The sequence below is a fragment of the Acomys minous genome (assembly GCF_964271855.1).
Source record: "Acomys minous genome assembly, chromosome: 10".
Classification (NCBI taxonomy): domain Eukaryota; kingdom Metazoa; phylum Chordata; class Mammalia; order Rodentia; family Muridae; genus Acomys; species Acomys minous.
Window position 1 is genome coordinate 26,939,612 of NC_140491.1, and position 13,603 is coordinate 26,953,214.

A 13,603-nucleotide genomic window follows, 5' to 3' on the forward strand; every position below is an offset into this window, starting at 1 on the left:
CAAGTCTTGCAGCCTAAGTTCAAACCCCAGGACCTGCATTGTGGAAGAAGAGAGTGACTCCTGGGAAAGTCCTCCGTCATGTGCCGTGGCATTCAGTTAGCACATACACGAAATGAATAACTGTAAGATAAATCACCCAGTGACACAGAGTACCTCTGCTAAGGGAAGGGACAATGACAGCAATCCTAGCCCCTCCAGTGCCACCAAGGAAAAAGAAAGGAAAGAAATGAGGATTTCTAATTGGCTGTTTAAAAGTCCCATCTTGGGGAGTGGGACTTCAGTCAGAAAGTATCTGGTTACTTCCGTGATGTCCATGCCACTGTTGCACCTGTGGGCGTGGCTTGCCAGGCCAGTCATTGCTGTAGCCTGCAGGGGTCACTTGATGTTTCATGCTCATGGCCAGTAATTTAACTGCTGGAGATTGCTCCTCTAAATTAGTTCATCTGAACTCCCAGATGTTCCTTCCTAGTCCCTCCCTACAACTCTCTCCTCTGCCACTCCATAGAGAAACGCACATTGTCATAGTTCTTCCTTTGAGGTTTCTCTTCAAAAGACAAAGTATGTTTTGTAGGAAGAAAATAAAACGAACCCTGACCTCAAGCTGCCTCTCTGCCTTCAGCTTTTTACATCTTCTTTTAGCAGTTCCACCAACTGAAATAGTGGTTATGTTTTTAAAACATTCCTCAAACTACTCTAAATGACAGCTAGGAAATTGTTAATGAGACAAACCCAGGGGAGTGTGCGTGGAGGCAGAGTGAAATTTGAACATGAAGCATCTGGTCTTGTGCAACTTCCCTACAGGAAGAGAACTCTGGAGATCTGGAGGAATTCTCTAGAATGAGTTCAAAGACAAACAACGCTGCCTTGGAAGACAGGGGTGAGTGAAAGCCCCCCTTGGGAGGATTGGAGGCTGCGCTCTCACAGCAGCACACCTTGCACTGAGCTTCACCTGCTACAACATCCTTTCGCCCATTTGCTCCCTCCAGATAGCACAGAACCTTATGCTCACATTTGTAAAGGAGGGCGGGGTATAATTTTTAAGTTGAATCCTCTTCCCAAAGTGTGCTGTTTCTAGTTAGCTATAATTGGGCTTATTGGAAGTATGCACATGAAGTGTTCACGGGCACCTGGGGTTGTGCTGATCCTCTGGGGCATGAGGAAAGCCTACCTGGTCACCAGCACTTCATTGGGCGTTGCCTTTTCCTCAGATGACTTCAGCAGCAGCGAGGGTGCGGGTGAAAAGACTGAGCTGAATGAAGATGACAACATCAGGTCACAGGAGGTGAGAATTGGTTTTCACACTTACTCTCTCAGAATGACTTCCAAATGTGTCATGTGCCTCTACATGAGTTTTTCATAAGTACTTTGTAGCCATTTTTAGTACAGTGGCACACTGTTTTCAACACTATCCTTTCTGAATGTCATTCTGATTAATTTTGTTCACTTGCCCTTTTTCATCACAGCATTTATCCGAAACCTAATTATGTCATCCATAGATAAAGTGAGTCCAGCACTTTGCCAGGGGCAGTACCAGGTTCCTGGCCTTGCAGCTTAGCACTGCAGGTTGGAAATGAGGAAATGGGAACAGCAGCAGGAGGGCCCAAGGAGACCTAGCTTGGCGAGGCAAGGTCATGGAAGCTGCAGTTTCACCAAGTCCACTTCTAGCCCACTCAAGTTGACAGAGAGCTTCTGGGTCAGAGAACGACAGGGGCCTAGGACAGACCTCTAAAATTCCAAGCCAGCCATTGCTGGTTTACTAACTCTTTAATGATTTCATATGAGAAATTCAGTAGATGATTTATTTTTTGTAGGAGATAACATTTGACCACAATGTTTAACCAAATCCCAGACATAGTTGTTGTGTGGGGCAACACACTGAGCACTCGTTACCCTGGTGGGACTCTGGATTCGTAGGACTGTCTACTCACTAAGCAAGGGGGCTGCAGGGAGAGTAACTACAAGACTTCCCAACATTGTACCCAAGCTGGAGTTCATTCCTGTTAATGAGGGAACTCTGAATTGATACAATGAAGGGTAAGTTGTTCTTTTATTGATGGGGATTTTTCTCATTTCCCTGTTAGGATGGCCAGCCGATAATTATTAAAAGGAAAAGAGGAAGACCTCGCAAATACCCAGCAGAAGCAGCCTTGAAATCGAGTAGGTGTTTGGCACATTTTCAATCATATACAAGAACGTACTGAATTGGCCTTCTAAGTAAACTTTTATTTTGTTTTTTCAGAAGAAGACTCCAAAACAGAGACTAGCATTACCACTGTAAGTAATTGTGAGAGATGAGAAAAGAACCATTCAAATATGTCCTCATGTTGTAAACGACTTTGTTTTAAGGACTTCAAAGGACTTTATTAAAACATGGCTAACCATTCAGAGAATGCCTTGATTAGTAGTATTTTCCTATGGACCGAGTTCTAACAGCTGCTCTTAAGCCAGTTCCATCCATACCTAGGAGTTCCGTCATGTAAAATTAGAGAGCCTTGGTTAAAATACATACGTGATTTTTGAGTAGTGACTTTCCCAACTTCTGACATCCCTTGCTGCCTTATGCTTTTCTCTTGAATTGTTTTTGTAGTCAAGATGCACTGAGTTTAGTGCAGGGTAATCATCGTTGCTGTTTGTGCGGGTGTGGGTATAGTATGTGCACATGTTCATGTGGGAGCACATGTGTGAGTGTGTGTGTGTGTGTGTGTGTGTATGCGTGTGCATGTGAAGACCAGAAGTCAACATCAGATGTCTTTCTTGTAACTCTCCACTTTATTTTTTGAGGCAGGGTCTCTCAGTTAACCTGTAGCTCATCATTTAGATAGTTTGGCTAACTAGGGAACTAGGATCTGCCTATCTCCCCCACAAACTCTGAGTTACAAATGTGCATCGCTGCACCCAGCTTTGTACACAGGTGCTAGGGTCTCATCTTAGGCCCTCATGTCTATGAGGCAGGTGCTTTATTAAGACAGCCATCTCTAGGACTGCTGCTTTATCTCTTTGAATATTCTCATCTTTGACTCTGAAATACAAACCCAGTAAAATCATTACATGAGGATAGCGTTCCAAGTATTTCAATGGCAATGAGTAATGACTTAAAAAACATCACTTTGGATTTAGAGATTAGCTTTGTCACTTACTCTCAGACCTGTGACTCAGCGTCGGTCATGTAATTCTCCCGAGACTGCATGCGTGGCCATGAGGTAGTGCAATACCGTAGTACCTAAGTACTTCTCCCATAGTACTGAAAGATTGCAGAAGCACAGAGCCTCCTGTGTAACGGCTTGCGGGCCTCCAGAAAACTGGCAGCTTTGCTCATGTTTCACTGCGGTGGCATTCAGTCTCCAGAGGTGTGGAGAAGACACTTCTTGTCAGAGTTGCCTCAGAAGCTGGGGCAGCCACACTTGCGAGCTCTGCTTGAGCAGCCATGGGAAAGAGGCCCCGTTATTCTGATAGCAGAATGAGTCAAGGCCTTAAAGTTTACTGCTTGCCTTTCTGTATAACAATGACAAACTGTTCTTTTTCATTTTTGCTCCTTTAAACTTAGGTAGAACAATCTCCACCGAGCAGCAAACCGAAAGCCAGCCAAGCAGGTACGTCCCCGGGACTCCTCGGCCTAGGGTCTAAGGAGTTTATGTGCAAGAATGTTTAAGAGCGGTTTTCTAAATAAGATGGTTTTCCTACTTCAGCAGGGAACCTAGCCTGGCTATTAGGGGAGATTTTGGAATTTTGTTGTTTCTCAATAAAATGAGTTGACTGGTTCAGAAAAAAAGTTAATATACTTATGTTTTTTCTTTAGTCTGAGACACTGTACAAGGAAGTAGGAAAAAAATAGTTTATGCTGGAGCTGAATGTACTGCCGTGTCCAAGCTGTAGTTTGCTGCATTTGTGTTGAGATGAGATGGAAGAGGTAGCTTTTGGAGCCCTATTACTTCTAACGCAGCCGCTTATCCAAAGAACCTTCTGTGCTCAAAGGGACAGTAACATGTAACAGAAACTTCTGTGTGTTACTTAATGGTTTCAGGTATTTTGTCCTCATTCCAAAGAGGGAAAAAAAAAAATCCAAAATGTTGATTATGGTAGCGCTTAATGGGAGGCTAACAGAAGCATTCCTTCTTATTTAGTCTGCCTTTTCCTTATTGTTTTAAGAGTTTGTACATTTTAACCTCTTAGCTTAAGGATTTTTTTAATGTAAGAAAGAACTACCAGTGGGTTTAAAGGCTTGGACAATATGCAGAGAGGATGAGTGTGACAGCTGTTGGTGTAAATAGGTACCATAGTCACTTGGGAAAGCATGCAGTCTGCTCAGCAAGCACATACACCTGCACAGTGTTTACACACCTAATTATCTATAAGCTTTTGAGTTGCTTCATTTTTTTTTCCTTGTCTTTTGTTAAGTTAAGGTTGTTTTGGGTTTGGGTTTTTTGTTGTTGGTGGTGTTGGTGGTAGTTTGCTTCTATTTTTGTTTTGTTAAGGAAGGAAGGATTCTGCTTCTGTTTGGTTTTTAGCCTGATTATATATTATATGGATTTTAAGTCCATATAATAAGAAATCTTTATACCTTGAACTCACTCTAAAGATTCAGATCTATGTGCTCATGTGGTGGTTTTGCTTTTTGTTATTTTCTGAGACTGAGTGACAATGAGCAGCTTAGGAAAGACTTTGATCTTACTGGATTAACTTTTCCATGTTCATTGGTGTAGCAAATCTTCAGGAAAAATAAAATATTACTGTCTTTACCTCTGTCCTTGAAGCCCAATATTGTGACCTTGGCTACATAGTTCATCACTACCCCCCCACCCACACACACACAAAATACTCTTGTGTTTTTGAATACTTGCTCATAAATTTATATTCAAGTAATATGCCACCTAATCTTTATTTTCCTTACAATAGAACATTTACATAAAACAGATGTTTCAAAAATAAAGCATAGTGTATTAATAGACTTCTAGTGATTTTTTTTCTTTGTTTCCCTGATGTGTGTATTTGGAGTGAAAAAAGTCCAAATACCACTGCTTATTAATTATGTGACTGAAGAAGTTATAGAAACCAAGTTCCTCAAGCCCAATTTTCTGAACTGTAAACTGAACTTGAAATATTTACAGAGCAGTACTGAGACTTAAAAGAAGCATCTCTAATCAAAAACCTGAAATGCTTCAGAATCCAAAACCTTTCCAATGTTGACATGATAAAGTGGAAACTTCCATAGCTGCCCTCGTTTGCACTCGGAATGCAGGCACACTAAAAATATTGCATAATATACCTTCTGGTTATGTGAATGAGAGGTATAAATGAAATATAAGTGCATTTTTTGTTTGCTTTTTAAATACGTATATGTGAGAGTAGGGCAGAGTGATCTACTTGCATGCACATTTGTCTGCACCTGCATGTGGAGGCCAGTGGACACTTGAGATGGTGTCCTTGGGAATGCTAACTGCCTCCTTTGAGACAAGGTCTCTCATCAGCTCGGAACTCCTCAGCTGTGCGAGTCCAGCTGGCCGGGAGCCACAGGCATTCTCTCCCCCTCACCACCACGCTGGTTCTAGGGTCTAAAACTGGGTCCTCATGTTTTCAAGGCAGGCATTTTACTGACTGAGCTAGCTACCTACCCAAACCTCAAGTTTTTTGTTTACATGTAGGTCACCTTCCTAAGATCATTCATTATGGTTTTTACTGATATTCCCAAATCTAGGAGAAAAACTCCCCAGATAATGAATTGTAAACAGTACATTAACATTGGGATGATGACAGACAACAGGCCAAACCTACTGTTGAAATTTAATTTCTGTTTCGTTTTGTTTTTATTAAAGATGAATTCAATAAAGAAACAGCCAACCTACAAGAAAAAAGTACAAGCAATGTAAGTACTAAGTTTTTTATCAAGATATATCTTCTATAAATAAACAATAAATACACAGCCAACCACCCTTTCAACTTTAATGCTGGTGCTTCTAGGATGACAGTGAAGAAAAAGCAGCGAGTGTGCGTCGAAGAGGAAGAAAGCCCAAACGCTCACTGACTTCATCAGATGATGCTGGTATGAATCTAGCTTGTTCTCCACACCCCCCCACCCCTCCACACACACACACCCTTTCTCTCTGCTTGAAAAATAGACCAATTTAAATCAAAAACAAAAATAGAACAAAATAAATAGATGAAAAAACAAGCCAAAAAACAAGAAGTACATACATTTGTACATTGTTAATTACAATCTTATTTCAAAAAAAAATCATACTTTTTAACAGATCTTTTTTGGATGTAGAAAAATCCAGCCTGGTGCAGCTAGAACTAATGTTGCATGAATGTGTGTGAAATGGCTTAATCCCTGCCAAAAATGGCACATCCCAGATGCTTTTCTGAGCCCATGTGAATGTTTTGCAAATGCTGGCTGTGAGCTGCATAAGTAAACTATCCCAAATGTGTTTGAGATTAAGGTAAACAGTTGTGAATTGTAAGTACTGAAACCAAAAGGAAGTGGAAAACCACTTCTTCTGCTTCCAAGTTGCAAATACCCTAAGTTCTACACCATGACTGTCCTTTGGAAGTGTCTTTGGGAATTGTATAGTCCAGGTGTTACCCTTCTGCCTGAACAGAATCCTCAGAGCCAGAAAGAAAGCGCCAAAAATCAGTTTCTGAAACATCCGAGGACAAAAAAGATCAGGAGTCTGATGAGGAAGAAGAGGAGGAGGAGGAGGAGGAGCCCTTGGGAGCCACCACCAGATCAACCACCAGATCAGAGGCACAGAGGTAATGCAGCAACCAGGAGCCTCCAGAGGCCTTCAGCAGCTGCTCTGTCTGGAAGCAGCTCTCCAGGTCATGGGATGCTCTTGCAGCCGTTTCCTTTCTGTGCTCCCTTCCTGTCTCACCTCATGGAGAATGTGTTTTCTGTTTCAGTGGCTGGGGGATTACTTCAGAGTCGTTGATTGGTTTAAGTGCTTGTTGGGTGAAACCTTCAGTCCTCTCCACACATTTTTTCAGTATCTACTGTGCTGAGGATCATGAGGGAGCCCCGAGGGCCACACACAGCCATCACCTGTGCTGACTCTGACAAACTGCCTGAATTTCCATAGTTCTCTAAAGTACAAACCCTGTTAGAGGCACAAGCCTTTGCAGGGAAAACTAGGTATGTGCTCAAATGAATTTGAAGAAGTCATGGGTTCTCTGCTTCTTCTAAGTTAATATAAATGAAATAAAATGAAATATTTTAGGCTTGGCAAAGTCCTAAAGGAAGGAACCTGTTGTAGTATTTGCCCACAAGACTCCTCCCCAGCCCCTCCCATGTTGCTGCACCTGTTACCACCAGAAGTGCTTCTGCCCTACTCCACACACTTAGAGGTGATGTGTGGCGGTGCTGCACAGTTCTCCCTGATGCTCACCAGTGTTTTCCAGAGAAAGATGCTTTCTGTGTTCAGTGTCATTCACACACCATTGATCTAGGCATAATCTTCTCTAATTTCATTCTCCAAATTAGTCAAAAAGGTCTGGAATGTTTACTTTGAAACTATTACCATTAACACGGGTCACCATAATATAATAGTAATACTGTATCATGTTTATAAAAAGTTTAAAATCAACCCATTTCTAAATCCTCCAAACACAGACATTATTAGCCTCTGGTGACATGGTTTGATTTCTCAGGAGTCCAATTTTAAATACAAAAGACAAAATCAATGAGCTCACGTGACTAAAGTTAAGATGATCTAACATTTGGGCTTTTGGAGGAGAGGAGTTGGAGAAAAGGAATGGCTGAGAAGAATAGAAGTCACTGAGCCAAGAATCCTAGTGAGAAAGTGAACAGAGCAGAGTGCAGCAGCCTGCGCATGGTACACCATGCCTACTAGTACCTCCGTGTCCCTCTTACACTATAGATTCTGCAACCTCCCTCCAATGCAGTGGGGCTCAATTCAGAAAGTTCCTTAGACTTTCTGTCTTTTGGAAAGTGTCCAAAAATCACTAGCAGGCTTGCCTTTCAAAATAATAGCCAAGATGTGTGTGTGTGTGTGTGTGTGTGTGTGTGTGTGTGTGTGTGTGTGTGTGTGAGAGAGAGAGAGACAGAGACAGAGACAGAGACAGAGACAGAGACAGAGAGACAGAGACAGAGACAGAGAGATCATTTAAGAATAAGGAAAATACATTTTTAAAAGAATAAGTCACTTAATGGTCACTTGAGTTACCAGAATTGTTGAGTTTCTTTAAGAATGTGTGATTTATCAACAGGCTCTTTTCTGTTTGGCTTAAATTTCTCAGCATTAGATGACTGGTCCCGGGGCTCTAGTATCTTTGTGGGTTCCCAGGCCCTTGGGGTCGGATGCGTATTCCATGATCCTCTCACACTGCCAACCTTGGGTGCCTGAGCCTCAGCAGCTCCTCTGTGCGGCTCCTCTTCTTGTGCACACCACATGACAGGTGAGCCTCTTCCTCCTGGGCCCTCTCTTCCCGTGCACTAGAGAAGCCAGCCTCCCCATGACTCTGCTCTTGTTTCAAGTTCTACGCTTGGGCCTCATAACAATTCCCCGTATGTATTTGAGGACAGTTTCTAGGCCTTCTTCTTGTGCTGAGCTTCCTTGACATCTTACTATGGTTTGCTTTCTAGTCCTCTCTAAGAAATAAATGCTCCACACCAGGTGTGGACTACATAATCTAGAAGGGTTGTTCTGCTGATCTTACAGACACTGATTTCCCCTATGCATCCAAATTGGAATTGCTTCATTGAATTGAATTTGAATCGTATACATCCCATATACTAAACAATTCTTTTTCTTCCTTTTCTCTGGGAAGTCAGCTTTTCCCTTAATCTGATATCTTTCTTGTGTGATTGACTACTTGGAGCATCAGCATTCAGCACTGTGAGTCATGCCTTCAGTGACATTAGCCTCCTATTCTGTTGTGATGAGCTCTTTGGTATCTTTCTCAGCCAGTGTATTTGCTATTTTTCAGAATCATTTTCTCAATTGTGGTAAAATATGCACAGGAAAAGCAAAGACAGTATCCTGGAGGTAGAGTTTAGTCCTAGCTGACACCAAGGTCGTTACTAGCAATCATCAAGAGATCCAGCCCCTTTGATCCTTTGAGTCTCCAAAGCTGTCATGCCCATGCAAAATCTCTTCCTTTTTATTGGTCCCATGGCCTAGAGAATCCAGTGCTACCATTGCCCGGTGTCTCTATAATGTGTTTCAGAAAGCATCATAGCAAGCCATCTACACGTGCAACATCCAAACTTGGCATCCCAGAAACAGTTTCTCCTAGAAATCGCCAAAAGTTAGCAAAAGAGAAGTTATCTACCAGCGAAAAAGTTAGTAAATCTCCCCCATTAGGAAGGTAAGTCCCTGCCCGCCCTTGAAGCTGTGTAACTCCCAAGTAGTGCTTTTCCTGTTTTCTTAAGGATATTATCTCACCAAATTAGCTCTCTTGGGGGAATCATGGGTTTCCACAAATAGGAAGGCTTAAGCAAAGGAGTCTTCAGGGACTTTGCCACACTGCCCAGCCACACATGCTTGCCTTTGACCAACTCTCATGTACAAAGACTAAAGTTGGGCATGTTTCCTCACAAGTGATTGCATGTCTGAATGCTTAGTTCAGTCTGCACAGTGTAGTGAAGCATGTAACAGCTTAGAGTCCTTTCTGGTTGGGAAAGTACTGCAGAGGTGACAAAGCAAAAGAGCACTCTCAGCAGCCACCGCAGCTTGCACCTTCCGCTGCAGCCTGCTTCACCTCTGCTTCCCACCGTCCCGTCCTTTGCCTCCGCTGTGCTAAGGCAGTGGGTGCTCACCACCTGCCTCAGTGACTTAGATCCTTCCCTTCTTTAAGCCCTGTGCTCCAGGGCCTCCTGTGTGCTGCAGCCTGGTCTCGGCTCCTTCCTGTTGCGTCTGCAGCAGTCAGCACTAAGCAGTTAGGAATGGCAGGTGGCAGTGGTGTAGGTAGCCTAACTGTGCTTCTTTCCCTGAACTGTGAAGTTTCTTTCTTGAGGTTGGGAACTTGTCTTGCTTTTTTTATATGATAACATTTATAAACAAAAGATGATTCCACAAATTCAGAAATTGCTTTTGCACTCTCTTACAGTGTTTTATGCTCATAGTGCACTTGTAATATGCGTGTGTGCTCTTGTCTGCTAGTCTTAGAAAGGAAGGAAATTCTCTCATTTCATCCTCGTTGGGTGAGGTGAAATAGTCATCCTTATTTTCTATGTGAGTGTCAGAATATCAGGACAGTCTGGATGCATGCTTCTCAGAATTGGATTACATGGTTGAGGTGCCAGTGGTGGCTGTCAAGAGCTGGGCCTGTGAGTTTGCACTCCAGCAGGCTTCTGGGTGTAAGGAAAAGGCCTGCACAGCCTACCAAGCTCCCACGGAGAAGAGACGGAGCCTGACTCAAGATTCTGCTAACAGCTCACAGCAGTTCCACAGTAGTGCTGCCTGTGTGGCCAGTGGCTTCCAGGACACAGCTGGGGAACGAATGTTAGCAAACATCTCTGAGCTGTTCTCAGCTCATTCTTAGGTAACCTGTGAGAGCCATGTCGTCCGCAGCACTATGCTCACCTCAGCGTGCTACCGTTTGCTCTCAGAGAACAACAAGCATGTCTTTGCAGCAGTCAGATTCCATCTCCCTGTCCTGCAGCTTTAGTTTCCAGTTCCACATGTGCTACAGGCTTACCACATGACAAGCAGACATCAAAAGTAACATGCTTAATCTTAGCAGCTGCCAGGGAAAATGTCTTTTCCAATGATAGAAATGAGTGTGTATAGATTTTCAAACTTTTGATAGCAACCACAGTTATATGTTTCACAATACAGCTGGTGCTCTCATTAGAACTACTGTATCAGACAAAATGCTCACTAGAAAACTTTAGGTATGGTGACCGTAGTATGCTCTGTTATCTTCTATTACCATGTTGCTTTAAAATATCAACTGTAACCTGCCGTCTGAAAAGGCACAGTGGTTAAGTTCTAATGTCTAGTGCTGTCGTAGAAGTCTAAAGCACTGTGTAGTTTCCAGGGAGGAAGCTGCTTCTCTGTGCTGTGGAAACCTTCCCACAAGGGTACTTTTTAACTGGAGCTGAAAAAAATAAATTTGGTCAGATGGGTCATATAGGATGATTAGAAAAAAAAGAAAGAAAGAATTGGGTGTGTGGCTCGGTTGGTGGAGTGCTTACCTAGAAGGCATGATCCTGGGTTGGATTCCCAGCACTGCATAAACTGGACATAATGGTCCATGCATGTAATTATAATACTCAAGAATTGGAAGACCAAAATTTCAGAGTCGTCCTGTGCTATGTAGGGGGTTTAAGGCTTGCCTAGGCTACATGACACTTCATCCCAAAAAGGCAAGAAAGAAGAAAATCACTTGTCAAAACACGAAGAAAGAATACAGCAGTTATTTGAGCATAGCAGTGCTTAGGCAGCATTGCATTGCAGAATGCTGAAAGTAGAGAGCAGTTGTGTAAACGCATGCACTGTGGTCTGATTGCTTTGTCCTAGAATAGTGGTTCTCAACCTGTGGGTTGTGACCCCTTTGGGGGTCATATCTCAAGTACCCTGCTATCAGATGTTTACATTATGATTCATAACAAGAGCAAAATTACAGTTATGAAGTAGCAATGAGCTAATTTTGTGATTGGGGGTCACCACAGCATGGGGAACTATATTAAAGCATCTCAGCATTCGGAAGGTTGAGAACCACTGTTCTAGAAGCTTCAGAAAGCCACCAAGAGCGGTGTATGTCTGCGGATGGCGACATGGTTGATCAGTTACCATGCTCCTCTAACCCTTTCCCACTGTGCCATCTGGCTCCTCTAATGCTGCTCTGAAGCGTGGTTTTGACTGTCAGATGCTAGGGTGTGGTCCTGCTTCGTCCTTGCTAGTTGTTTCAAGTGAGGACTGTGTGTGTCAGCAGAAGACGTGTGTAGGAAAGGGTGCTAACAAGGCAGAGGTCAGCACCTCAGGGTGGCAGGGCCAGAACAGTGCCGGCTTCCGTGCTCGGCTCACGGTCGCTGTGAAGCCGCTTCTAGTAGTAAATACCCTGGGGTTTCCCTCTGCTCTAGGGGTTTAAAGACCCCCACGTTATTTGAAGCAGCTGATTTTAACTCGTTATTGCCTTGGCTTTTGCTCAATGCAGATCAAAGGCAGCACAGCTCTCCCCTTCTGTCAAACGCAAGAGAGAAGTCAGCCCTCCTGGAGCTCGAACAAGAGGCCAGCAGAGAGTGGACGAAACGCCTCTGAAAAAGGGGAAGCGGTAATGCTCACCACCCTGGCCCTGGCTTCCTGGAGAAGAGCCCAGTGGAGAGCAGGGAAAGACTCGCCCCATGGGCTTTTTCTTTTTTAAAATCAAGAAAAGGATCTGCATGTGCTGTAAGTTCGAGGTGCGAGCTTGTTCTGTTATGTTTCCAACAGCTTTATAAACCATTGTCCATAGACGGTATTATGTACATTCACATCAGATAAAGGAAGATCCGTTTACTTTGTATCTGAACTCAGCAAAGTAGTTGTATATTTTAACAGTGCAAATTGGGGTTTCCCAATTGTGACAAATCACTAATGCAATCCTTCCAGCCCATCAGACACCAGGCTGCCCCATGGGGATCTGTGAATAGTATATAAACATGTAAAAATAGGCTGTATTTTACTCAATGTATGATGCTAATCAATGAACACTTTATTTATTTTACAGAGAAATCTTATCTGTGAACTTTACTATATATCTGTTTATTTTATTTTATTATTTTTTTTAATAAAAAGAGGGTTTTAAATGCTATGCAGTCATTAGTAGAAGAATTCTAGGACTCCACCTGCCCTGTACCTATCTGCACAGGGCCTGGCAGGAAACAAATCCACGCATGCATCCAAGTAAAGTAGTTTAGCTGAAGAACGGACGCTGCTGCTTTCCGTCCATGGTCGTGACTGTTTTTTAAAAATGTAACTTTTTTTCAACTACCCTTGCCCCTGCGGCTTTACACGCAAGCCCCATTGTCATAAGTGACTCTGGTTCGGGTAAAGTTGCACCCTTCACCTGCAGGTGGTACCCTCTGTGGGTTCGCCCTTCTCCTCTGCTGTTCCCAAGCCTCTGCCACCATCCATCCCCATACTGTCTGTCGCAGTGAAGAGAAATGCGCGAAGACTAGACGGCTCCAAGCTATCCAGCTTCAGGGTGTCATGTTGTTTTATACAGCTATTTCAGGATAGAAACTGGTTTTATGGCCAGGTTCTTTTTTAAACATGTTTTAACCCCATAATGAACAAACTGTCCAACTTAAGTTTTTCATAAAATAATGTTTTCTTAAGGTTGGATCTGCTTCTTGCAATGATATGATGAGTTGCCAAATGATTGAGATCATTTTAAATGCTCTGTTCATATTCTCGTTTTATAATTAAAATTTACATTCACTGTGTGTGGGTTTTTCATTGTTTGGGGTATGATTTTTTGTTTGTCTTTTTTTAAATTTGGTTTTATTTTATTGTTTTGTCTCTTATTGTAAGGTGGATATTCTTGTCATTTTACATTGTTTCTTACTGAAATTTTATATATAAATTATAAAATGTTTCCCTAAAACTTGAGTGACAAGAATTTTTTTCCCCATGTTTTAGAACCCAATTGCAGTTAGAAGTGAGAC

General features: G+C 42.7%; 1 protein-coding gene across 4 annotated transcripts in view; it reads left to right on the forward strand.

Annotated features, from left to right (window-relative positions):
- The window catches only part of BOD1L1 (biorientation of chromosomes in cell division 1 like 1), a 55,607-nt gene extending 42,226 nt beyond the window's left edge, over window positions 1–13,381 (forward strand). For all 4 annotated transcript variants that reach the window (XM_084797293.1, XM_084797294.1, XM_084797295.1 and 1 more), the window contains 10 exons: window positions 802–877; window positions 1,209–1,282; window positions 2,082–2,157; window positions 2,240–2,274; window positions 3,545–3,590; window positions 5,811–5,860; window positions 5,956–6,037; window positions 6,594–6,747; window positions 9,178–9,322; window positions 12,119–13,381. In XM_084797293.1, the coding sequence (XP_084653419.1) occupies window positions 802–877; window positions 1,209–1,282; window positions 2,082–2,157; window positions 2,240–2,274; window positions 3,545–3,590; window positions 5,811–5,860; window positions 5,956–6,037; window positions 6,594–6,747; window positions 9,178–9,322 (738 nt within the window). In that variant the 3' untranslated portion in view covers window positions 12,119–13,381. The remainder of the gene's footprint in view (window positions 1–801; window positions 878–1,208; window positions 1,283–2,081; window positions 2,158–2,239; window positions 2,275–3,544; window positions 3,591–5,810; window positions 5,861–5,955; window positions 6,038–6,593; window positions 6,748–9,177; window positions 9,323–12,118) is intronic.
- Window positions 13,382–13,603: the final 222 nt, after the last annotated feature.